Here is a 27,498-nt window from a genome sequence, read left to right as displayed (position 1 = left end):
TCCCTCTGCTATCCTCCTGTATCATATGCTCAGTCTCCTTCCTATTTCATTTCACATGCATATTGGAGGAAATGGAGCTTGGACTGATACAGTAAAACACAAATCTGAACTGAAGGGCAGCATTATGTCACAGGGAAAATGAAGAAGCAGCACTTAAGGCTTCCATGCAAACTGTCAGTTATGGCAATGTTTCAATTGATCTCTAATGTTTCCTGCATTAGGAGGACTTGCCTGACTCATTGAGAATGGCAAGGAGTATGATGTTTTGTAGGAATTCAGCTCACTAAAGTCTAATCTGACAATGTGTTGATCTGGCAGCGTTTCTGATTAGGGACAGAGTACGAAAGATGTTTCATGATGAAAAGAGAAGTCAGAGTAGGCATGTTACATCTTTCAGAAAATAACAATATTTAGTATCTCATATGTGGTCAATTTTCATCTTAAAAATTAAGTTGTCATGGTGCCACAGTATATTTTTCATTTATTCTGATATTTTATCTGATATTTCCACTTTCCAGAATGGAAAACCCAGACCAACAGCAACAAAATAACTGACCAAAATGTAACTTGACAATGGAAGAGATAATAAAATATCTGCATTTTTATATGTTGATCGTGGCTGTGATGTGTGTCATGGGACTTGACTTTGTGTCCAACACAATAAGCCACATGATATGATGATGATGAGATGGTGTCAATTAAACACAAGTCACTTTTTGACAGTAGAGGTATATGATCCACATTTTAAAAAACATCCCAAAAGTATTGTCTGCAGGAAGATGATCCAATTTTTTACTTCATAGTCACAGACTGATACCAACCTGCTACTTTTTTGGGCAGGAGGGTAAGAGAATTAGGGGGCACAGGGGGTTGAGGATTGGATACTATGTGAGGGAAAAATGGTATTTGATAGTGCAATGATATGTAATAATTCTGTTATGGGGTAAAAATCAGCAGAGGTAGACAGAGTTGTATATTCAGGGATTTGAATAAGCTAGTAAAGAATAATTGTAAGAAATAACTAACAATCATCCAGGAGATAAACTTGTTGATGCTTCATAGAAGGACAGATATGACTTTCAAGTGGTGAAGCAAGGTGAACAGCCTAAATCATCCAAACAGGTAGGGGACCCAAAGCCATGGCATAGTTACTAACAAGATTAGGGGCAATAAAGAGGAAAAGCACTAGCTTGGGTTAGAGCGCTAGCGTCGGACTCAGGGGATCCAGTTTCTGTGACCTTGGTCAAGTCACTTGGCCTCTCTCTGCCACAGTTCCCCATTTATAAAGGGAGAATAATAGCACTTCTTTACCTCACAGGGGTGTTGTAAGGACACAAACATTCAATGGGACTAATCATGGTGGGAGGTACTATCCATCATGAATAAGGGTAACAAAAATTGGCCCTGATGGGGAAATGAGCCCAGAGATATGATGCCAAGAAGGAATTCAGAAATGCTGCCACACAAAGGGAAAGGAAGATGGGCTAAGCTTAGGTGAGGAGAGTTTACTAAACCTGTAATGCTTTTTTCATCTTCATTATAACCACACAGATTCTGTCTGTCTGGATTACTATTTGAGGAGCTCAAGGTGAGAAGGGTTTTGCAGGCTGTTTCTTTTGTTTTAAGCTCCTGGACATCGTGAAACTGTGGCCTGTAGCCTATAGAACTAACCTGCTTGCTTGCTTTATTATTAAAGATATTTTTCATATGTATATTTTGATATGATTGTGTGATGAAATTAGATTTTATTCAGCTGTAATGCAAGGTACCTTCCAGGCCACATCCTGGATGACAGCTACTGTTCATATATATATGTATTCGACCTTTGGCTTAGATAAATGTAGAACAGGATAAGATATATATATATGGTCATAACCTTTACCCTAGACAGGTCACGTCAACCTTTGGTTTAGATAAGTATCAATATAGAACAGGATAGGATATATATGGTTATAACCTTTACCCTAGACAAGTCAGGAGATATTAAAAGGGGAAGGGGCTGTCCCAGTTACGCCCAAGAGACTTTACAAGAACACCACAAAACCCACAATAAGCTAGAAATAACAAAGGTGAGATAAAAGACCACCTAAAAGAAGGAAGTGGATACGTCAATAATACGTATGAATCTAGTAGCCAATAGACAACATGTACCCCAAAAGTTTGAAGGTGGAAAGGCCAAGTATGGGCCCGGATGAAGGACCCATATTCTTGAGGGTATAAGTATGATCAAATGCAGCTCATCGGGGCAGTCGACTGTCAGCTATCCCTGCTTAAAGTTTTATTTAGTGTTAAGCTTCATTCTTTATTTTTATATTCTTAAAGTTGTAATGTTAGTCTTAGCTTATAGCTCTTAGCTTTGAAGCAGCTCTTATTCCACTCAACTCCAACTTAAGAAATTAGACATCTCTTTCAACCAAGTCCAGGAAGGGTGTGAGTATACTAGTATAAAGCATATCATAAATATATCTATCAAATAAGTCTTTACTTTAAGATTGTATTAATCCATTATCAATTTGATTATTCATTTTATTTTCTCTATAGTAATCATTTGTTTATTATTTTTGTTGTTTTAATAAATTTATAAAATTATACAAATCCTGGTTATCACTGAAATTCTTCCTGTGTTGTACCCGGGGTCCTTATAAAACTTACCTGAAGCCTGATTTAGGACACGAACCTTAGGATCCTTTTAATTAAAGAAATTGGCATACCTATTACCCTATTCAATAAATTAATAACTATAAAATCAGGCTACAGGCCCCAGTGATGCCATTAGCAAAACTCCCATTGACTTCAGTGGGGCCAGGATTTCATTCCTTGACTTTTTCTCTCTCAATTCTTATTTAATCTTGGTTTCAATATAATCATTTTGAGTTTAATGTTGTTTGGATGAGATACATTGAAGGGGAAACAACCTTCTTAGCTTGTAAGAGAAGCAGCTGGGGAAAGTATCTATCCTGGAGTAATCGGCCAAAGATCCATCTAAGCAAATCCCAACCAGACAACTGACTACGGTCAGTACGGAGATGGGGAAAGCTAACCAACCACAAGGAATGATAGGACTAGGGAGTGGTTACAAGACATATGAAAATTGTTTCTGTTCTAACTCCTGCCTTGTTCCTTTTTTTGAAGATAGAGAAAGGGAGGACAGGGATGGAGACATGCTTTTTGTTATAAAATTCTGTTTCCACAGTTTGAAACACAGTCCTACCTCAGGGGCTACGAAGTTGGCTGTGTAGCAAGGGGTCATGAGCAGTCCATTCTCTGCTCTCAGCTGTTTGGCAAATCCGAAGTCACAGATCCTGATGGAGTCTGGGTTTCCTGACTCATCCATGTAGAGAATGTTACTGGGCTTCAGATCTCGATGCACAACCTTCATGGGACACAAATCAAAAGGGCATGATTACATAGCTTGCAGGCTTTATCATCACCATTCCAAATTTTCCCTGGTGGTGGGGAGTGTATGTATGTGGGGAAGTCAACTCTGTTGTTTGGAAGTTAAATAAATGGCTTCTGCCTTGAAAAAGTGGGCCTTTGAAGGATGTCATTTAAAAAAAAAAAAGTGAACTGAGAGAATGGATACAGAATTGCACTGGTTAAAATCAGAAATAATAATACCAATTGCATCCTCTACTGATATATAAGTGGGAGGCGGATGTTCCAGTGGAGAGGCATCTCTTTTGGGGGTTAGCAGAGGGGATTACTATACAAATAAAATACATCCCTCTAAAAGTAGAGGAAGCTTTTTGAATCTGAATGTCTTAATCCTTCAATTAAAATAAAAAGAACACTGCCAAAGGCGGAAAGGGTGGGCTCATTTGAGTGTGAGGATCTTCCTTTGGCTGCTCTTAACATGAGTGGCTCACAACTGAAGAGAGAGATTTTCATTTTTCTTCATTTCTCTTCCTATAAATTCTTTGTGTAGTGTTGATGTCAGTTGTTAAACAGCTGCTGTGTTTCACTTGAAGTGGCTGCATTTCAGCGGTAGGCAAATAAATGATATAAGCTATATCAGCCATGCACAACTGTCACGAAAATGTATCAGTCTTGGTACCAAATGAACTCCTCCTGAGCATGATGATGATAATGAAAAAGGAAAAGGTACTTTTCCAGCCCATCCAAAATGTTGCATGCCCCAGACAAATAGGAAAGGGGAGTTCTTCAAATTGCTATACGTAGGGGGCTCGAATTTCAAAAGTTGTGTTCTTAATAGGATGTCAAAACCCTGCCCCATCAGATGCTCAAATCGGCATTTAGGCTTAAAAATTTGCATTTGCTGATGCACCTAAATGCTGATTTGAATGTCCAAGGGGTAGGATTTTGATATTTTATTGAAGAGCTCACATTTGCCCACATGGTGCTTGAATACTACAATGATGATTGTGATATGAATAAATAACAACACCTAGACAGATTTGGTATTCCTGGGAAATGGCATGAGTGACTTGATCCCATTTCACAAACTGGACACTCATTTTTAAATGTAATAATTAAATATTAAAAAATCTTTTCCACCTTTCTTTGCATCATTTTGGGCAACCCCCCCATTTCATATTTATTTCCTGAGAAGCCATGTCAAAGCTACTTTTCTAAGAGTCAGTTTTTACTAAGGTTGACATGGAGAACAGAGGTAATAATACTTACTCCCTGGGAATGCAGATAGTCCACAGTCTTGGTAATGGTGCAAAGGACAGCACTAGCCTCTCGTTCTGAGAAACACTTCTGTCGAAGGATTCGGTCTAACAGCTCTCCTCCTCGCATTAGCTCCATCACCAGGTACACGTATTTCCCATCATCATACACCTAGAAGAGCAAAGGAAGCAATCATACATCATTGATCCATTAGACTAATAAGCAGTGGTCTCTCTGCAATATATTGGCACATTACTGCAAGACGTTGCAAGAATAAAACAGAGAGAACACAAGAGAAGTGAATTTTATGCTCCTCGTATTTAAGAACATAAAAGCAAACATATTACAAAAGGCGTTAATCTCTACTTTCTTCTCATCTCTGAAGCAATCATCCATCCCCTACCTTGATCTGCATAGAAACCCAGTTTTCATAATTTGCTATCAAGTTTGCAAAATATTAAACCAAGCTGCAGATGCAGTGCCACCAAATGCAGCCTGAAATTTCTTTTGGTATTAGCACAAACTTCCTCACAATTATCTGCTCTCTTCCAGTTCTAAAAGGTCTCACTTGCCATTTTAAAATCAGTATTTCCTTTGTCTCATGATCAGCCAAACAAACTTCATTATGATCAGCCAGTACTTACTTTCCATGATATCATACTACATGTTTTGTTATTCTGGTGAATAAGTTGTTTGCATCAGTTGCAATGTATGTTTACATTTTCATGTCAACAGTGTAATGAGAAAAGAGTTTTTCTGTGCAAACTGGAATATATAAATTTTAATTTCATACCCCTTTGTTAGATTGGGCATTTATATGGACAACGAGAATATCCAGTATTGTAATAGTCAATGCAAAACCTTTTGGAGAAGAAAGAAAGCCCCATGCTGCCAATTTTAAGGCAATTTCTAACTATTAGGGATTAGGATGAGACCTTCCTGGGGCCCACATATGTCTAGCGGTTTCTTGAACCTTCTTTTAAAGCATCTGGTGCTGGCCACTATTGCAGACAGGATACTGGACCAGATGAAGATAAGTCTGATCGAATATGGAAATTTCTATGTTCCTTTGTGTAGAGACTATGGGTAATGTCTGTGTGTCTCTGTCTATTGAAACAAACACACAACACTACACCCTAAATGCTGGCAATTGTTAGACTATTGTCCAAATGAATGCCTAGGAGTTATAATGTGAGTATGTAAATAGAAATACATCTATAGGCCTGGCTTGACATACGTAAATTGCCTCATTTTTTAGTGGACATCACTGGGAAGGTGAATGGAAGGTTAACTTGTAAATAGGTGCTTAACAAGCAGTATGCTGGAGTCAGGGTGTCTGTGCTAGCTAAGATAAGCAGGAACATCCTGATGCTAAGGATAATGGACAAGATAAACCTGGAATGTAAAGATCAGGTCTATCTACACGAACAGCACATGGACAGAGCATGCTGTACAGAGATTGGTTCCTGAAAAGAAACCAACCCACCATGAAGCATATGACGCAATGTATGGTTAAGAATGTATGTGTTGTACGTGTACGGAAAAATGAATATAAGGTAACTTTGGATGTATGGTATGCCCTACATGCACCTCCTATGCTTGTGTCTGATCAACTCAGCATAGCTTTGCTGTATGCCAAATAAAGGGACCTGAGTGATGAGACATTCTTGGGGAATGAGTGGAAGAGGGATCAGGAAAACCTCAGCAATGTCTACACCCATTCTCCTAACAGTCAGTTGGATACCCAGTTTCAAAGTGCCAGCTTTCTAGAAGCATCAGCATTCTGTGCTGGGATAGAATTTCCTGTATTGTTTTCTAGTCAGGGTCTTCTACCATGCTCATCACTGTAATCTGTGGGCATCCAGCTGGATCATTCCCAATGCCTGTAACTCTTGGATAGATACACACTAGGCTGTGTTTGTGTCCCTTAATGTTCCCCAACACTTGGAAGTGGGGTAAAAGTGGGGAGCCAGAGAGTGTCATATTCTAATATTTGACGCTTTGGGAGGCCACATGATCAGTTTTCTACAGCTTTCCATCTTCCACTGGAATCAAGAGCTCTGAGCTTTGTAAGTACAATACTCCAGGAGCTCCAACACAAATGAACTCACAGAGGTGCGGGTTTTTTTAAGGGAGTGAACAAATGAGTAGTCTTCCACCCAAGAGCATACCATAACTCAGAAGCAGGCTTCCTCTTTTTCCTTTACTGCCATTTGTGTGACATCTAGCATTGGTAGGCCTCATCTGTACTATGGGATTTTAGGAAGACTATTTTCTAACAGGGCTGCTACCAGTTGGATTCCTAGTGTAGACAAGACTGACAGCTTACAACATTTCTGCATCATGTTGATTAAAGCTGCTCAGAGAAAGGGGATAAAAACACCAGAAATAATTTTGGTTCTAGGGCTCTGGCTGGTGCTGCCTTTAGTGCAGCTCAGGCTGTGGCAGGGTGGGGGTAACATTGGTGGGAAGTCTTTTCTAAAGTTCTGTAGCATAGACAAGGCCTTAGAGATGTTATCTTTCAAATTACATGTTTAAAGCAAGGTCTCTTCTCCTTGCCTATTCTGGCTGTTCACATGCAAGTTAAAGACTTCATTGCACTAAAGAAAAAACAGGAGAAACCCTGCTGGCCTTGTTAACAGCCCTTCTCTCAATAAAACAAGTACCCAAGGCTGTATGTCAACAGGTACTGAACAGGAAGTAGCAGTTCCACTTATCTACAGAAACCTCATTACTAGTGTTCAACAATCTACTTTGAAAAGCAGATTGAAAGATTTTGGTTATGAAAAGTCTTGTAAAATCGAATTAATTTCTATTCTTTCCAGCCTTATGGGCCATTTCAAATATGCTTTTAGCTACTTGAGTTGGCCAAATAGCATTTATTGAATGCCCGGTCTGAAAATCTTGCCCTTTGTTTGTCCAATCATTTATTCAATTAATATTTTTTTCTGGAATTCAAATGGCTCTAGTTTTAAGTTGTGACTGAAAATTAAAACAGGAGAGTTCTCAGTTACAGAGCGGGTAAGCTTGATATTAAAAGGAGAAATGTTTAAAGCTGATGTGCTCATAGAATTGTTTAAAACTCATGTACTCACATCTTTCAGAGTAATGATGTTTGGATGCTGCCCATATCTCAAGAGAATCTCAATTTCTTCAGAAGGGTCTCGTTTGTTCTTATCAATTATCTGGAATAAATGAAGCACAGATCAGTAAGATACAGGCTGATAGCACCCATCACCAAATACAGCAAGTCTAGTTTAAATGTATTAACATTAAATATTCTTCTGATAAGCATTGTTCTAGGACAGGACAGCAAAAGTTCTGTGATACCGATAACCACATTGGCAATGTGCCAGAAAACAGATGGCGCAACACCCAATTTGCATGTTGAAAACATGAGTCCATATCTCAGCCTCCCTTTTTATGCCTGAAACTTTGTGACCATAATTGCGGATACAAGGGGTGTTTTTGAATATCCAGCGACTTGAATAGTGCCATAAAAAATAAATGCACTCAGCCATAACACTGGCTTGTATTTGCATTCTCTTAGTAGATATATATCTGAAAAGCAATTTCTATTTGTTGTCATTGCTGATTAACCTATGAAAGACATTCACAGTCATACAGGAGGTATAACACTTGATCTGTGGCCTGTTGTATTCATTATTCTGTGTGGGCCACACCACCATATTGAACTAGAGGGTGACCACAGGCTGCACTTGGCCCTCAGGCCAAACTCTGGTCACCTCCATTGTAGGAAGAAAACATCAACTGCTTGGTACAATCACTGTTTTCTGTATTGAACCCATACATACATCTATTGCACTGTACAGGAGCATAACAGTTCATCTAAATTCTAGTCTTTAGACAGCAGGTCTAAGGAAAACATTACACCTGCTGCTTAAATGCCAGCCTTGCAAGCAGAGCCTGCTGTTAGGATGTCATTTATTTCTTATCAACACTTCTACCTGCTACATTTGGGATGTCAGTCAAAGAGCCTTGGTCACTTGCCCAGCTGAGACATTGCTTTCAGTGCTGAATGTTAAATGGTTCTTCATTTCTTAAATGCAAATAACAAATATGAAACAAAAGTAATTACAAAACAATTAGAGGAAATTATCCTTACTGTGCAGTCTCAGTTGGGACTTCATAACTAATGTTGTAATCCCCATTCTACTGGAAGCCCAATTTTACAAAAAAAGATCTTTTGGCCTGAATTTTTCAGGGCCAAAAGAGACTTTTTTTCCCTCTGGGAAGTTCTGGGGGTATTACCAGATGCACTTTAGAATAACAGTGCTCTGAAAAAATAATTGAGACATTTTCACAAACTCATAACTCAGTAACTTTTGGCTCTTAAGGCTTCACATTTCAGATACGTGTAGTTCTCTCTGAGAACTAGTACATGGCATAGATGTAACACAATTTTCATTCACAACTAAGTACTTCTTGAAAGCACTGACTTTCTTAGCATTGATACCTATTAGTACAAATCCGCTGTGGCACACATTTGAATTTATTGCGGAGATCACTGGTTTACATTTGAGGATATCTCAGTGATTTGATTACTTGTCAAGAGTTGGTTCACACATTTAAGTTTATGTCAACAGTCGGAGTGTAGACCAGCAATTGTTGTGCACATTTTTGAGTAAATGTTGAAAAAAAAAGAAAAATTCCAATTAGAAGTGATGTGAAAAAAATTCTAGTAGCAACTTCTCCTTAGAATATTTTTATTCACGTAGCTTAGGGAAACCTAGACAATCTTCAGAAAACAGTGTATACCCTCATTGAATGAATACTCACAAGTAGGATCCCAGAGACTTAACGTGTCCTAATTAATCAGTAATTGTTTCATATAGAAAGGTATCCAAGAGCAGGTCCTTAGCTGGGGGGTGGGAGTGTGTGTAAACCAACATAGCTCCTTTGAAGTCAGTGGAGCTATGCTAATTTACAACAGCTAAGGATCTGGTCCCCTGGTATTTACTCAGTAGAATGCGAGATGCCTTAACATGTTCTGAATTTGTTTTTATCACACACATTTCTATGAAAGAAAACATCAGGTAGTGCATGCATTATACAACACCTAGGATTAAATCAGAAATACAAAAAATATCCATTGTCAGAGAACATTCTATTTATTTTATTTCAAGCAAAAAGAGAACACAAATACACTTTAAAAATCTCAGCCATTGACCCAATACTTACAACTAACACTCATCTATGAACCACTTTGCCACTCATTTAATAATAAATAATAATACGTATTATTCATGATACTTGAATCTGCAACGTGCTCTACCAACACAATTAATCCTCATCATAACCCTGGGTGATAAATACTATTTCAGAAACAGAGATAGATGGGTTAAATAAATGACTCGTCCAAGGCCACACAACAAATCGTCAGAGCTAGGAACAGAACTCCTCTATTCCTGACACCCAGTCCCATGGGCAGTCCACTAGGATATGCTAGAACAGATTGTTGAACAGAGGGATCATCAAGGTGACACTGTCACAGTGGCTTACAGATGACCTATGGCAGATAAAGTAACAAGGGAGATGGCTGCATCACCTATGACAGAAATCTCTTTCCAATTCAGACTGACTGCAGCATATGGAATTTTTAGATTCTTATGCTGCAGTAGTCACAGAGGCAAAGTTGTCGTTTTGCCTGCCAAAATTTCTCCTGCAGTTTCAATTTGATATGGTTTTCTTCTTCCCTTCCACTACAAGATTGTTGTGATGTACTGTTAAACAGAAGCCAGGTTCCAGCCCAGAGGTGGAAGCATTTCAGCAATGAATAAAGTGAGTCACAATGTGGCTGGAAGAAAAGTTGAGCACTCCCAATTGGGGCTAGATTTTTTTAAAAAAAAGTTCTGAGTATTGGGTGCTGAGTTCTTTTAAAAATCTGGCCATACGTGTCACCATATGAGCTCTTGGGTGAAGAGAACATTTGCAAATCTTGCCTTGTTTCAAGTGCCCTCTTGAAATACCAAAACGAGGCATTGCTCACAGTAATTATGCAGATATTCCAAATACAATCAAGCAAGATTCTGATGGGCTACCCAGGTTTGGTGGTGAGGCTCAGATGCCATATGCAGTAGATTGTGCATATCTTTATAATATGATTGACATTCTCCTTTCTTGCATGCTTTGATCAGCAGTGAAACAGTTAACAAGATAGACACTGGCTTCTGCCATCACATCGGGGTCAATGCTATTCCTTCTTACTCATGCTTCATGTTTAAGCCAATCTCTGTTAGAGATCAGGATGAGAACTAATGTCGCCCCTCTGCCTATGGAGAGGTTCTAACACCTTCCTCTGAATCATCATGTGCCAGCTACTGTTGGAGACGGAGTACTGGAGTAGACGGACATCGGCTCTGAGCCAATGTGGCAATTCCTGTATTTCTGTCTTCCATGTTAACACCTCATTTATTTGAGAGGGGGAACCTCTCACTACGCAGAGCTATTGTTTTGGTCTGTGTGCTCCAAAAAGCAGCCCTGCATAGGCTGCACTGCTTCAATAAAGCCTATGGATTACTTTTCTAAAAAAAAGTGAGCTTAAATTCTGGGAAGATGAAGAGCACTAAGTATTATTACTATCATTATGTAGTTAAGTAGTTTGATTTCCAGTAGATTTCCAGAATGTTGAGCTCTGAATAAATTTGTTGAAGCTTCAGATAAGCAGTCAAACTTCTGAATGCTGATTGACATCTGAGTCTATCTGCAAAGGATTGTTCTGCAGGTCGGGGATGACCCGCAGTGGTGAGAAAATTTCTGGATGGGCAAGCCAACCTTTTTGGAAATATGTACTGAAGTAGCCCTGGAGTTGCAGTGGCAGCATGCCAACAGATCGTGTCCCATACCCAAGGACAAGTGGGTCAGCACTGCCATCTGGAAGCTGGCCACCCCCGAATGTTACTGGCCTGTAGCAAACCAATTAGCATGGGGAAACTGCCGTTGGCTCATTGTTATGCAGGTGTGTGATGCCATGGAATAGGGACTGTTGCACCAGGTTATAAAGTTTGGTAACATGCAGGGGATTATTTATGGCTTTGCACGCATGGGATTTCCAAATTTTCGTGGGACAATTGATGGGACGTATGTACCTATTATTTGCAATCCCACATCCAGGATCAGAATTCATAAACAGAAAGGCATGCTTCTCCATGATTCTCCAAGGGCTGGCATGGCAGGTTTATGGACATAAGTGCTGGGCAGTCTGGCTGGAAGGTACCATGATGCTTGGATCTTTCAGAACTCAGCACTCTTTATCTTAATGGATAAAGGATCTTTGCCTCCAGAAGCAATATCTGTATTAATAGTGTGGCCATTGCTCCAGTTATCCCTGAAGAACCAGCTTACCCTTTGCTTTCCTAGTTTATCAAGCCATTCACAAGCCATTTGGACAGAAGGAAGGAATTGTTTAACTACCGTCTCAGTAGTCACAGAACATCAATGGAGAATGCATTGAGCTGTTTGAAAGGAAGGTGGCACTTTTTGTAGAATAGATTGGAAGCAGCAAAAAAAAAAAAAGCCAAAGGTTATCACAGCATGTTGTATTCTGCACAATATTTGTGAGAGTAAGGGAGAGACTTAGTGGTGAACGGGAGGCTGAGGGGCAGAGACTTGCTCAGAGGTTCGAGTAACCAGCTAGGTGTCCAACACAAAATGGAAATAGGACAATCTTGTTAGGGAAGCCAATCGCTTCAATTTTGAGTCTCAGGCCTGGAACTGTGCCGCTGTACATCCAGCTGTTAACCCGTGGAGGAGAGGTTAGGAGAGTAGGATGGATTGTGAGCGGTTCAGTGTTGTTTCTGGGCGAGGGAGGTGCAACATTGTGGCAATTCTTATTTTATCTCATGTCTTTGAGTAAATACTTTTGTAGAACCTTATGAATTATACAAAACAATGAATTTCTGTGTTAAATGAATTGTTGACTTCTTATGAATGAATTTTTCAATGTTTTTGTTATTAAAGAATCTCTCTAATCTAGTCAAACAAAGCATCAAAGTGCAACAGAGCAGTGGGGGAGTTTAAAGTCACAGGAGAGCATGTGCTCTTGCCTCTGCTTCTTCTTGTTTATGGGCCTTCTGATATTCACTGGTAAGGCTCATGGGTAGCAGAGGGCTTCCAGGTGCAATTGTTCTCAGTGCCCTGAAGTTGGTTTTGCAAAGGGAATGACTTCTGGGAGCACTTTTGCAGGGGTACAGCAGGAAGGAGCTGCTGGTGTTCCCAGTATCCTGTATTGTCCACGGACTGCAGAACAGGGCTACGTCCCACAGCATATGTTGGGGCAGAGCATTTGGGCTTTGTATTGCCTCCAGGAGTTGCCTTTGCATGTCCCTGTCTGTGGGATGCTGTAAATGCTGTCCCTGGGAATTTCCATGCTGTCCTTGGCCACTTGGACATTTTCTCTGGAGAGCTCCCTGTCTGTTTCCCACTCCATCCTCAAACACTGCCTTCACTTCTTTGCTATTTTGGGGATCCTGTAAAGATGACTATGAACATTTCATCACAAGTTTCCAGTTTTCTCCCCCTCAAGTTGCCCAGCTGCTTAGCCGTCGATAGAAGCCCTGTCCTTGAGGGTCTGGCCAGTGCAGATGCTGTTGCTGTGGGGGTAATAAAAACTCCAGAAGAGGTTATTGTTCTTATTCTAAAGAGGCTGCAATGGCATTTTTTATATGCATTTTTGACTTTACCTCTCAGATTCTTTCCAGGCTCGGGGGAATCTCAGAGATGGTAAGAGGTGTGCGCATGAGAAGGACTGCACTGGGATTTTGTAAGTGCTGTTTGGTATTGCCCTTGTGCCTTGGAGGCTGGGGGCACAAAGACAGGTGGATGGAAATTATGTTCCCAGTCTGCCTTTGTAGTTTTGGTGTGCCTATATGGTGTCAGAGAGGCTAGAAGGGGGCATCTGGGAGGGAGCTGGATAGTAATCCCCTCTACATCCCCTTTAGGCTGTCCTGACTCTCAGAGACATTGAGGCGGTAAGTAGGAGGCAGCGAATGGCCTCATTCAGAAGGGCAAAGAGCAGACCAGCGAGATACATGGTGAATTTATCCCCCAAGACAGACCCCCTAGAAGTGCTGCAGGAGTAGAAGAAGAGAGTTATGCGCTACACTGGGGGGGGAGGGGGGAATAACTGCAACTCTCCCCCGTAATGTCCTGACCAAAACTAAGTAATTTCTCAGTCTTAGATTTTGCTTTATCTCCCTTGCAGACATGATGAAAGTGCAGTGAAAAATAGCTAGGGTTCTGCAATGATCATCTGAAGCATAATCACTGTTACCAGCCTGTGAAAAGTCATTAAGAGTTTTGCTATCCCAGTGGTAAAGCTTTTATACTGTCACGTGGTGCATGGCTTGTATACCTCAGTGGGAAGGGGTGCTCTCTGTGGCTTTATAGGCAAGCAGTGTTCATGTTTACCTCATGTAATGTCCAAACACCAACCAAACTTCTTTTCCTGTAAGCGCTGTCTCAATAAACCTTTGCATTCTGCACAAAAGCATGTTTTCATTATTCAAATCTGACACTGGAGCAGGCTGGGATACAAGCTACAGCTGCGCCCTGCTGCTGGCTGCCATTTTGAGCTGGCAAACAGCATTGCACGGGAAGGGGTTTCCCAGGCAGGACAGATGAAGGAAGGGGAAAAGAAAATAGATAGGACAAGCCCTCTGTGATGTAGGCCTAAAAACAGGTGATAGGTGGGGCTTTAGCATGAGACAGAGGCCAGTTGCCCAGCTGGAGGAGCTGCCATTTTGGAAACATGTACACAGGAGCTAAATGGACAGCATGGGCCAAGGGAGAGAGGGAAGTTGGACCTCAGACTCAGGCAAGCTTCTAGCTTACATCTGCTTACAATGGCTGCAGCCATGGGACACTTGGTACAGAAGGTAGCCCGGCAGTACAGTACAATAATAATAATAATACACTGTAAAGAGAGATTTCCCTCCATCAGATTCCTCAGTCCCAGCCTGGGTTGCTGCCAGGAACTGGGGTCAATTGCTTTCCCTTTACCTGGCCAGCATCAGAGTCCTGAGTCCTAAAGAGATCCTGGCTTTCCTGGGTGATCTCTTCACGGGCCTCCTCAGGCTCATGCTCCAATGAGAGTTGCTGGTCATCTGTGTGGTGGGAAGAGAGCAGGCAGCAGATGCCATAACCTTCCTGGTTTGGTGGTCATGTAGTTGAGTAAAATCATGTCCAGCTCTTCAAAAATTAACAGGTTACATGTCTTCTGCCGGATGTCTTCCTGGCATCCCTGGTATTAATATAGGTCCTCCTGAGCTGTTTACTCTTTATCCAGCACTGCTAAGCAGATGTCCACCAACTGATCTTTATTCTGTTAGCTGGCCACAAGAGCTTCCTGCACTGATGCTTCTCCCTAGATGGTAATGAGATCCAAAGTCTCAATGTAGCGCCAAGCAGCTGTTCGAGGCAGGTTGCAGGGGTTCTGGAGTCATATTGCAGCTATTGTGACATACTCGATTCCAGGAGCAAATGGGCAAAATCTGGCCCTGTGCTGGCTTTTAAATGGGAGAGGGGGCATCCAGTCAACTTGAGCCCAGAGCAGACGAGGGTACATAGGTAAACAGACCAGTCAGTAATGTCCATTTGCGAAGCAGTGTGGGTCTGCCGTTGGAGGATTGGCCAAGTCATGAGCAGCAATGCAGTGTGCACACAAACAATGGACCAGACTGTCTTGTTGCGCAGCAAAGTTAGTTCACTTTGAAAGAAGACCCAAGTGCATGATAAACATGGTGTTTGTGTCATGCGTACACAAGTGTTTTCAAACCAGATTAATTTGACGTAATCCTGTTTAACACCCCTCACCCCACTGCAGACAAACCCTTCGACTTTCCCTCTGCTAACTTAGTCCATCCCTCACCCAGTCTGGTCTTTCTCCATCCCTCCCCATATGAGGCCCTTCGAGTCCTTTCTGCTCTTTGCGTGCAAGGGATGAACTTTTTTCTCTAAGGAATCGTGACCCCGGTTTTGAACTGAACTCAAGTAAACATATACACACACACACGTGAGCGCACACGCACCAGTATTAAAGCAAGAGACTGATTGTCTGTTTCCAGTGCTGAGGTTTGGAATAATGTGAAAATGTGCCTCTATTGGTATTTCTCTCTCTCTTTTTTGTGGTGAACAAAGCCAACACAGAAAGTCATCACAATGTATCAGTAGTTCATCTGAGGACATATTAACTGCTCTGTAGAGCTTTTACAAAGCAGAGCTAAAAAAGCAGAGGGGTTATTTTCTTCCAGGAGAAGTTTAGGGCACAAGCCTCATGACATTTTAAAACAGAGGAGGCCCTAACTAAAGAATAATACTGAACCCTGCTACCTTATTTAGGTTATGAAGCAATTATTATCTCAACCATAATTAACAAGTGTGACCAGTCTTACAAGTTGTCTGCATGCAGAACTTGCACGGGCTTGTCAGTCCTTAAGTTCTATGCATGGAGGGCTTGCAAGATCAGAACTACGAATTCTAGAGTTAAAAAAAAAAAAAAAATGGTAGCCAGTTCTGGTACTCTTGCTTCTTGAGAGAAATCTAACTAAAAATTTTTGGAGGTGGTGCCGTGATTTAACTCTGGGTGTCCACTACCCTAGACTATGGCAAGATTCTTTCAAATGCAGACATTCCATTGGAAACTAGTAATTGTACAGAGATGTAGCACATTCGCAGGGAACACTACAGGTGCATTATACAGCAATGAAATGGTTAAAAGTTAGAAGTTGGAAGGCAGGACCATAAATACCTCCCTTTGATTAGCAACCAGGGAAAAGATGCCAGCTGTGTAGAGAAAGCATAGAGAGGGAGGAGAATGTTCACACTGTCACTGCTTATAGCTGCTTTATCTTGTATAATATGCTTTGAAGTATTCTTAAGAAGCCTATTTGGAATTGTAGCATGGGTTAATCACATTTAACACAGCTGTATGTCACAGTACCACATTATATGATAAGTGCTTTAAATGGGGAAATAAAAAAGCAACAATTCATTCCATGGTTTGAACATACTATTTATGCCTCATATCTATGCTGCATTTAATATTCATGTCACCCTGATATAATGGTTCCTTTAACTATAGATAGGATAAACATCGCTTTTGAAGAAAAGAGGTGGAACAGTGTGTGCAGAGATTTTAAATTGGCTGGTTCATCTTTAATATTAAATTCAAAGAGAAGTGACACAAAGATAGAACTTTGCAGTTCTGTACTGCTGGTTTCCATTTCAATCATATTACCTTCTAAAAATAAGTCCTATTTATGTCAAGCATTTTTTTCAGTTTGGTTTCTTTTTATTTCAAGATACTCAGGCTGGATGAAAGTCACTGCAGAAATGCTAACATTATTTAAAAGGACATGGTATAATTTTACATTTAAGAAGTCTCAGAGGAGAACTAGTCCAAGTCTGATAGTTTCTGGGGGGGATAATTTGCTCTGCTATTAGGTTTGATTAGTTTCAGGGATTCACCCACCCCAGGGTTAAGCCTTTCAGAAAAATAGTGGAATGAATATCTTTAAAAATAGATTTAATTAGCAGTAAATAACAACAACAAAAAATGATATCGTCATTAGAACAAGCTGTATGGGTGAAGTGTAAAGCTCTCTGCACACTGAACATGTCCAGTTATTTCTACTACTTGCTGACGTAGGGTATGTACACACTGACGGCGGCAAATTCGCCACTGTCAGATCAATCTATCCGGATCGATTGAGTGGAAGTGAAGACCCACTCAATCGATCTGCAAGTCGATTCAATTAAACCACCTCCTCAAAAGGTGCAGCGCAGTGGAGATGGTGCGCTAAAGGGAAGTTACGAAGTTGACGGGAGTTATGCAAGCTACTCTGCATAGCTTGCATAACTCCCGTTGATTACCGTCGAATTTCTGGGTAAGTGTAGGATAGGCCTCAGTATTTACAACTTTAGTCTGCAATTATAGCCCTATGACTTAGCATTGGTATGGTGCTTTTTATTTTCCAAGCAATATACAAAAATTAACTAATTCAGCCACAGAGCCCTGCCCAGTGCAGTTAGAAAGGACATTTTATAGATAGAGACTTTACAGGCTGGGAGAGGAGAGTGGAGAGGGCTCTGGACTGGGAGTCAGGATACCTGGGTTCCATTGTCTGCTCTACCTTGGTCATATTGTGTGACCTTGGGAAAAGCACATTACCTCTCTCAGCCTCAATTTCCCCATCTGTAGAATGGAGATGATAATACTTACTTTCCTTTATAAAGCTCTGTGAGCTTATAAAGATCTTTATAAGAGCTAAGTATTTTTGATATACCGAGAAAATTCTTAAAGTAGCATAGAATCCAAACATATGAAACAAAAAAATTAATGGTCTCTGAAAAAAAATAGAACAGCTAATGACCAAATTCCATCCAAAATATTCAGGTGGTTGACAGGCCAATGGGAAAAGAGAGATATGATCCTATTAAACTGTAGGAAAACTACTATTTAATATTTCCACACTCAAACAGGGTCCAGTTTACATTGAGAATGTTATCCTCTCCGTACCCTGCAAGAAACCCAGTAATGCTGAAAAGAAAGGAACTATGAATTTTATGACCCAAATGGGAAGGAGGAGATAGGAATGCTTAATCCTGAAGAGATTTACATCAAATTCATACATAAGGTTATTAACTTATTTCACCCTATTAGCTAATATCATATATGAACCAGTATGTTTTGCCTTTATGTTAAATTGTGTGACTATGAACAGGATTCCCAGAAAGCACTGTAACAACGCTAAGCTTTATTATGAAAATCTTCTAATAATTAAACTGTTCCAACATTTGTCTTTGTGCAAAATCTGTCAGAAGTAAGATGCCTATTCAGTTAAGGAGTGTTATATATGAAGTGAGAGCTTGGGCACCGTTAGAACAGAATAGTTAATGTATCTACCGTCTAAAGCAATTTCTACTCGCCAATCTACTAACCCTTGGAATGTTATTGTGTATGCTTGGTACAGATGCCTTTGTACCTTGAAAAATAGGCAAAGGGAATGGGGGAATTTTCTGCCTGTCATAACCAAGTGTACTAGCAATATAGGTCAAATTAAGTTCATACTTTCTGACAGACATGGATGAAAAAGGTAAGGTGTGATTGCTGCAAGCCTGTTTCCTGAGTTGGTAAAGTACAAACCTCCATTTGTGCTGATTTCTCTATGTTTAATAAACGGCTTGAGTTGAGTTATCTGACATATTGTTAATTGATAATCAAAACAGAACCGTAACACCACCAACCAAGTCATGGGCAACACACATTTACATGTATTCACAGACACTTCTCCAGTGGTCCATTAACACTAAATAGGGCCTGGACCCAATCCATCCAAAAGGTCACCAGCAAACCAAATGACTCATTGCAACAAATAAACCTCGCCCTTACAAAACTGCTCATGGCATTCCTATTTCACTGCCCTGGCAATACTACCTCCTGCTCCCAAGTGCTTGTGGCGGACTCCAGCTCTCACTGGCAGCGCTCCCTTAGGCTCTTCAATCCAAACTGTATTGGTCCACAGACCCCTTTCCCACTTAGATCCATTGATCCTACCTCAAAATTACTTTTGCCTCCTCAGAGGACAGACTTCATTTCCACGCCAGCGGTATCTGGCAGAAATCTGTGTGTGTACTCAAATTAAAACCAATAGGAGAATGAGACTGAGTGAACCTTTGCAGTTGTTTTCTTGTGGGTAGAAGCTTAAAAACAAACCTCACAAAATGAGGATGGCATGCAAATTATGCTGTATATGTTACCACAGGAAATTGTGGTAAAATTGTACATTATGGCCCTAATTCAATCACTTTCATTCCAGACAGATGACTCCCATTTTCAGAGAGAGAGTGAGAGAGAGCACACCCCAGGCAAATAGTCCAAATAATACAGACACCTCAATAATCAATCAGACTCGAGGACCTCTGGGCAGAATTTTTTCCTTTTTCTGCTTCAATAAATAAAGACATACAAATTCCCGTTTCCTTAAAAAGAACAACAAATAAATGCATCAGCTGCCAGACAGTGTTGGAAGGCTAAATTTATCTTGGTAGCTATTCAGTGCTTTCTGCTCTTACTAATAAACTCCTGATATAGCTGCAGGGTATGAGGAGAATATTGTGTAATGATCTACATTTTATTGAGTACTCTCTAGCCTTCATACTAATATGCTTTCATGTCTACTTATGTCAAGCATCTGAAAACCATCAGATTACAACTATGAACATTAATGGAAGGTGGAAGGGAAGCTGAGGTTAATTATGAGATACATGTTCCCAACCTTTTTGAGTGAAAGCCCCACCAGTTAACACTAGGCAAAATACATGCCCCCCCACCTTCCCGACTGGCCATAAACACATATAACCCCTATAAACACATATAATGATGATGATAATAATAATTAATAATAAATTAATTTTACCTGAGTAAGAAGCTAAGCCTTCCCTGGCGCAGCTGCCACCACGTGCCCCATGTGGCCCCACCTCTTCCCATCTCTCATGGACTGAGGGTAATGGAGGTGGGTCCTGGTGGGTTGACCGGGGCTGCTTCTCTCCTGGCCAGTGCGAGGCTGGGGGAGGTGGGGGGCTGCTCCTCTGCTCCAGCCAGAGGGGAGCTTGGGGCTGCTGTTTCCTTGGTGGAGGGGGGAGGCTGCTCCTCCACTCTGGCTGGTGCACAGCTCGAGACTGCTGCACCTGGCACAGAGCTTGGGGGACTAAATGACCTCAATATTACTGAATATGGACCCCCTGTAATCTTTGGTGCCCCCCCAAGGGGCTCTTGACTCCCAGGCTGGGAACCATTGATATACACCACTTGGGCTTTCTTAGCTATATCACTTCACCCAGTATTATTAGCATACAAATACATGTATTTTGGGGGGACTGATTACACGGGCCCTGCAATAATAGCCTGTCATTTTGATGGGTTATCAACTTCTCTCTGCTGATGGCTTGTGGACACTGCCCCTCCATTTGTATCTGCAGACACTGCCTTGCTATTTGTATTGTATCTGTATAGTTTAAGTAAAATGCACCTTTCTCCTAAATCAGCCTATATCAAAATACAGGGGTGGATGGAGCCACACAATGCTTACTAATTACTAGTGTTATAAGCTAAAAGTAAATGTCAGTTTACCCTAGAGAGGGGCCCGCACTGTAATTTTGTCTCTGTATCCAAAATTTGACTCTGCTCAGAGCTGGAGAGTGTTTGGAGCCAGGGTGTTGGCTTGGTACGTTATAGAGATAGGAAAAAGTAATTCATTTCAGATGCAGTTTCCAGATCCAACTTTCTCAAAGTGTTGGGGTGTTCATTTGTGCCCATCTGTACTTTATGCTTTTTTGGCCAGATTCTCTCCCATGATCCGGCCACTCTGGCTGGCTCCAGTAGAATTAAGGGGCCAGAAAGCCATCAGATCTTACCAGCTGGAGATTCCTTCAACATGGGAAAGTCGACAGATGGTATGGAGTTGATGTTGCTGGCTCCTGTACCATCCACACCTGCAGCCTTGGAGGAAGGTGATGTGTTGGGGCAGAAGGGGTCCTGGCTGGAACAGTACACTGATTTGGCCTTTCTCTACTGAAGTAACAGCCCCTGTGAGCTGGAGCCAACCAGTGTAGTTTAGAGCACTCCCTACAATCAGAGAGAGGCAGCCAGTTCCCCTGCAGCCTCACTTCAGCTCTGGCCAGCGGAAAATGGGCACATCTGAGAATCTAGCCCCATATCTTCATTGCTATATGTGTGCAGGGATCAAAGCTGAAAATCAGCACCAGTGTTTAAACATAGAAAACTTTCCTCCAAGCATGCCAATTTGTATCAAGTCTCTGGAATGTTTTTCAGTGTCTGATTTGCTACTCCTTTCTGATTGTGGAGGTGTTGCCTTTCTTCCCAGAAACAAAGCTCTCAAATGGCTTTTTGGGATTTCATATCAATTATTTTTTACATTTGATATAATATTATCATCCCCCCCCCCCCACACACACACACACACACACACACTGTCGCTGAAGCACTTTCCTTTTACTTGGTGACTTAACTTGCTCTAAATACTGAGATAAGGAAAATCAGGTCAATCTATTTAAGTTTACTCGTGACACCACTGTTACAATGACACCAATATAATCTTTACAAACATGCTCGACAAAACCAATCTCCTTTACTGTTTAAAATCTCTGGGTATCTGCTATCCCTTTTCAAACATGTTTAATATTTGAAGACTCTGAACCAGAGCAGAGATCTGTAAAATGAGGGGTGCTTTCATTTTTCCAACTCCCTTCCTTGTGCTTTTGCCTTCCCAGGGATCTCAGAGAAGTGAGTGATATTGCCTCTATTTATATTGCAAAACTGCTCACTAAACAATGAACTTCTAGCAACTGGTTTAATTCTTTGTAATTTTGAAGTGAGGTGGAAAAAAAGACTGAGGGGAAAAATTGCAAAAGTACTTCTCTCTCATTTTTCAAAGTGAGTTAGGCAACCAGGAGCTTTTGGGTTTGCCTACATGAACATTTAGTTTGTGGCAAGCTGGGGTGTAAAACTACTCCACGCTAACCTGTCACGCAGTCAGTGTCCATGTGGACCCTGCTGATGTGCACTAAGAGTTTGGTAGTGCACTTTGAGCTGCCCTGCTTTGAACCGGGAGTGGATCAAAGCGCACTAGGGAATTGTTAGTGCACAGCAGCAGGGTGCACATGGATAGGTACTGTACAGCAGTCGCACCCCAGCTTGCCAGACAAGACCGACATCTAATTGAAATTCAGTTAATATGCTTTAAGAATTATGTTGTGTATACACAGATCATTTTAATGTGCACAAACCAAAGTTAGTGCATAACTCACCTGCGTAGACAAATGCCGCTCACCTAAATGAGTTAGGTGCTTAACTTCTACTTAAAGACAATGGAAATTAAGGGCCTAAGCTGCTTAGGTACTTTTATAAAACCCTCTAGGCTTCTCTCTACATCATTAGGTGCCTAAATACCTTTGTAAAAATGGCCCCAGCTAGTTGCATGATATGGATAGAGAAAGCAGCTGAACAATAATGGGAAAAGGGCAGAAATGCCATACATTTTAACACACTTGTTCTGTTTCTGGGTTAAGGAGGGGTTCCTCTTATTGGGTGGATTTTCTGACTGCAGTTCTGACTGAGTTATTGTTCTCAGTACTCTGACTCAGTATGTGGAACGTCTATTTTCCTGCACAGCAATAGTAAATAAGTCCCAACAGAGACTGTGCAGTATGGTATGTTGTGCCCTCTGGGCAACTGGTAGAGATTATTCACTCAGCAACATTATTCATATCTTCCTGCAGTGATTCCACAAGGTCGTGTTCCTAGCTGCTGATACCACTGTCGTGTGGGGGACTATTATCTTAAGTGCTAACACTGGGCCAGAGAAAGAGTGAGAATGACTCTCTAGCCTGGTGGTTGGGGCACTAGCTGGAGGTTCCAGTCCTCACGCTCCACGGACTATTTAATTATTGATACAAAATGGAACAGCTTCAACATGAGAGACTTCTATCCCAGAATACCCTGGGGGGCACTCTCCTAGGAGGGAGTAAACTTAAGTTCAAATCCCTGCTCAACATCAGCCAGATGGGGGAACTGAACCTGGTTTTCTACATTTTGGGTGAGTGCCCTAACCACTGGCTACTACAAGGGGGGCACTGCTACCACCTCCTCTGGCCGTTTGTGTGGGGTTTGGTGTGCTTTGTGCACACCTCCTGGATTTGGACCCCATAGGTAGGGAGAAGCACCTAGTTTGAGAAACACGCTGGGAATTGGGCATCTGACAAGCATCCTAGACTGAGGTGGCTGTGTGTATGCTCGCTGGTGAAATTAGATGCTTAGGGGACTTTAACAATGAAAATTGAGTTGCCAAGGGACTTTAGGCAGCTATAGGGTAAAGTGGCAGCTGAGCAGGGATTTTGAGGATCTTAGTAGCACAGTACCTAATTGGATCTAGCCCTTTGACTTTTGTTTTCATGCTTACTGCCAAACATATCAAAATATTTAACACAAAGAAAATATTAAATACATTTTTGGTTCAAAATATGTTTCTATGCAGGCACAGATGTAATTTAATTAAAGTAAAATTATTCATACTACAACATAATACCATCTATTGACAAGAAGAGGTGATATTGCAAAATTGCAACTTCTCCATTCACTTTAAATGGACAACCTCACAAGTTCACACAGAAGCCCATGCTCCTTTTCAGCATGTGGTTGTGTACTTAATTAACTGCTACCTCAACTATGACTTTAACAAACTCAGTTATCATTAAACTCTCATCTCCCTACCCCACCTGAAAAACTTGTAACAAAACTAAGTTTCAAATCCATTTTGAAGCTTACAAAACAAAAATATTCAGAAGAGAGATAATTTGCTAGTGTCCCTCATTTTCTGCAGGTTCAGCAAACATACTCACTACATACTGCAATTTCATTTCAAGTAAATATCCATCTTTACCTTATGTTTATTTATGCACCTGCTTCCACTAGATAATATAGGATCATAGGGCCTGATTCTACTACCCTTAAGTCACATTGAGGACTCAGATTTCTTTGGAAAAAGTCCCACTGATTTCAGCTTCAAATCATGATCATGCATTAGTCCCTTTTTTTGCTGGAAGAACATGTAATCGTCTACTTCTCTGACACGTGAGCTTTTTTGTTAGTACCCATTTTTCTTCTGGATGCTAATCATGCTTAATGTTTGGAACGTTTTTGCCAAAGACAAACTCTCTAGATCATCAGCCGGTCCTGTGGGTCTCATCGTCTGTTATCTCTAATACCTGCATATCCTTTAATTAATACAGGCAACAGATGCTGCAACCTAATACTACAGCTGTCATCTTACCAAGGAATTATACAGAGAGACCATTATTTCCTATTAGAAAATAATTCCCTTATTTATACACCCTAGCAACTTGCTGGCTTTCTGTGCTGCAGCTCTGCACTGTGACTCTAATTTTCACAGTATTACTCGCCTAAGTCCTTTGTTTTTTCTTTCATGTCCAACTGAATTCAATGTAATTAGTATTTTGATTCTTTATTGGATCTCTCCATTGTTCTCCTTTGTGCATTGGTAGTGTGTCTGAATGCTAATGAGACGGAAGGGGCAGGAAACCTGATTATTTACAAGTGACCATGATAGTGCAGCATATATCTTTACCCAAACATCTCTAATTATACTAAAGAAGTGTCAGAGTTTAATACACCACAGAGAAAGAGAAAGAAAGGTAGTTTGCATTTGTAAGGAGTCCACTTCACAATATTTTTCTTCTTCATTTGGGGCTACTTTAATTTAGATCCCGTTAATTTAGATCCTTTTATCTAGATAGCAGGAAGAGTGGCTGAAATGATTAACAATAATCTAAACCTGACTGAATTGATATTCTGTATGAGAATGAAAGATCCATTCCTTTTGCAATTTCATTTACTGAGATTAAATCAGAAGATGAACCTTAAAGCTCAATAGATCTTTGCTCTGAAAAATAAGAGAGTCAGCGGCCAGATTGTTGCCTGATGTAACGGAGCAGCCTTGACCACATATTTGCATCTGCCAGGATGATTTCTTACCTTCACTGCAAACTCTGCTTCTGTTGCTTTATGCACACACCTCTTGCATACTGAGTAGGAGCCAACACCTATGTCCTCCTTGATCTCATATCCATCTGTAAAATGAATATTGTTGCCATGTAACTGCTGTAGAGAAAGACAAAATAAGGGAAATCAAAAGACCAGCATTATGGAACCATATAACAGAAGAATCCTGGCCAGTGCCAATAAGGGAACTGCTGAGCTCACCCTCTCCAAACAGCTACCAAGGATCCATTGTCCTTAGAAACTATATTATTTAAGTGCAGTTCAATGAAGTTGTGGTCTTTTGGCCACTTTCTAAATAAATGTGTCTCATTCCTTGTTGGTGTCCTTCCTCAGTAAACTACAGTTGTATGTCTAGAAACAATGCTTGAGAAGTTTTAAGCCCTATTTGGGACTTGGACATCCGATTCCCATTAGGAATTAATCACACACTCTCTCTCTGGCCCAATGAATATTTAAGTATTTATACAAACTGGAATAGCTCCAACAGGAGAGATTGAGAGACTGACTTAATAGTGTGGTGGTCAGGAGAGAGAAACTTGAATCTAGGTCTCCCCCATCCCAGGTGAGTGCCCTAACCACTGGGTTATTGGCTATTCTGGGGGGTGAGGTGAGGTGGGGAGTCTCTCTCTCTCTTGTTTTTCACAGAGAATTTTGAAAGGTCTCATTTTTGGCCCAATGCAAAATGAAGCCTAATGCTGAATCCTCAAAATTTTTTGCACAATTGAATTCTTGTTTTCTGGCCAGCCTCAGTAACTGCTTCTGAAGTGTTTTGCGCTACTATTCTACAAAACAAGCCATAGAAAAATCATACTGCACTGTATCCCACAGAATATTGAAAACTGATACCATAAACAGGGGGCACTTCCTATGAAGTCGATCAGAAAAGACCCTTTGTGCCAGATTGCAATGCCATGCACTCAGTGTGTCTCGGCTGCCCCTCCATCACAACAGAGGGCCCTGACTTCCTGAAACTGAGTGGCTGATGTGGTTGCAGCGCACCCACTCAAGTGTGTGAAGTTCTTTTAGTCTGCATGCAGATCTGCACTGATGGATGAGTGGGGCAGAAACAGTCCTCACAAACAGCCGCTACTCACTTTGCCATTCCCAAAAGAGCCAAGGAGAGAGGTGAGCACTGGATAAAGAAACCACTTCCTTTCCCCACAGCAGTAAGTGAACAGGTTGGGATGGGAATTTACTGCATATGAGAACATCACTGAAGTGTATTTTTTCCCCTTCTTTCCATTTATTGGCTGTTTGTTGTTATTCATGTTAGAAGGTAGGGGCCTAGAAGTGTATGGCTGCCCTAGCGATGGGTTAATCCAGTCCTCCACACAGTGCCCACTTACTCCTATGCCCCTGGATCCAAGGTCTGTGTAGCCCACACAAGGAGAGGTCCTAATCCCCATTATGCCATTAGGAAAAGGATAGGAACGTACTGGGTCAGACCAATGGTCCATATAGTTCAGTATCCTGTCTTCTGTCAGTGGCCAGTGCCTGATGCTTCAGAGGGAATGATCTGAACAGTCAATCATTGAGTGATCATCCACTCCTGGCTTCTGGCAGTCAGAGGCTAGGATGCCTAGAGCAGGGGGTTGCATCCTTGACCAACGATGGACTATTCTCCATGAACTTATCTAGTTCTTTTTTTAATCCCTTTATAGTCTGTGCGTTGTGTGACAGATAGATAGATAAGACAAGACAGAAAATATCATAATGCCACTATATAAATCCATGGAATGCCCGCATCTTGAATACTGAGTGCAGTTCTGGTTGACACATCTCAGAAAAGATACATTAGAATTGGCCAAAGTATAGAGAAGGGCAACAAAAATGATTAGGGGATTTATACAAAGAGAGATTAAAAAGATTTGGATTGTTCATTTTAGAAAAGAGACAGTTAAGGGGGGGGATATGACAGAGGTCAATAAAATCATAAATGGTGTGGAGAAAGTGAATGAGGAAGTGTTATTTACCCCATCACACAACACAAAAAACAGAGGTCACCCAATGAGCATGGATCATCCAGGCAGCGGGTTTAAAACACACGAGGAAGAGTTTGTCTTCACATAATGCACAGTTAACCTGTGGAACTCATTGCCAGGGAATGTTGTGAAGGCCAAAGCTACAATGGGGTTAAAAAAAGAATTAGATACATTTGTGGAGGATAGGTCCATCAATGGCTATTAACTAAGATCCATGCTCTGGATGTCACTAAAGAGCTGGGACTGGATGATAGGAGGATAGATCAC

The 27,498-nt window shown here is 41.1% G+C and overlaps 1 protein-coding gene across 2 annotated transcripts in view; it reads right to left on the bottom strand.

The window, feature by feature from the left end:
- LOC137145253 (ribosomal protein S6 kinase alpha-2) overlaps positions 1-27,498 on the bottom strand; it is a 366,242-nt gene that overhangs the window by 13,663 nt on the left and 325,081 nt on the right. For both annotated transcript variants that reach the window (XM_067535976.1, XM_067535978.1), the window contains exons 14-17: positions 25,223-25,348; positions 7,728-7,817; positions 4,645-4,803; positions 3,212-3,373 (exon numbers count right to left, since the gene is read on the bottom strand). In XM_067535976.1, coding sequence (XP_067392077.1) covers positions 3,212-3,373; positions 4,645-4,803; positions 7,728-7,817; positions 25,223-25,348 — 537 coding nt within the window. The remainder of the gene's footprint in view (positions 1-3,211; positions 3,374-4,644; positions 4,804-7,727; positions 7,818-25,222; positions 25,349-27,498) is intronic.

This window comes from Emydura macquarii, unplaced genomic scaffold (assembly GCF_026122565.2).
Source record: "Emydura macquarii macquarii isolate MOO-44397 ecotype Brisbane River unplaced genomic scaffold, CSIRO-AGI_Emac_v2 contig_3517, whole genome shotgun sequence".
Classification (NCBI taxonomy): Eukaryota; Metazoa; Chordata; order Testudines; family Chelidae; genus Emydura; species Emydura macquarii.
This window is presented reverse-complemented; position numbering and strand designations above follow the sequence as displayed.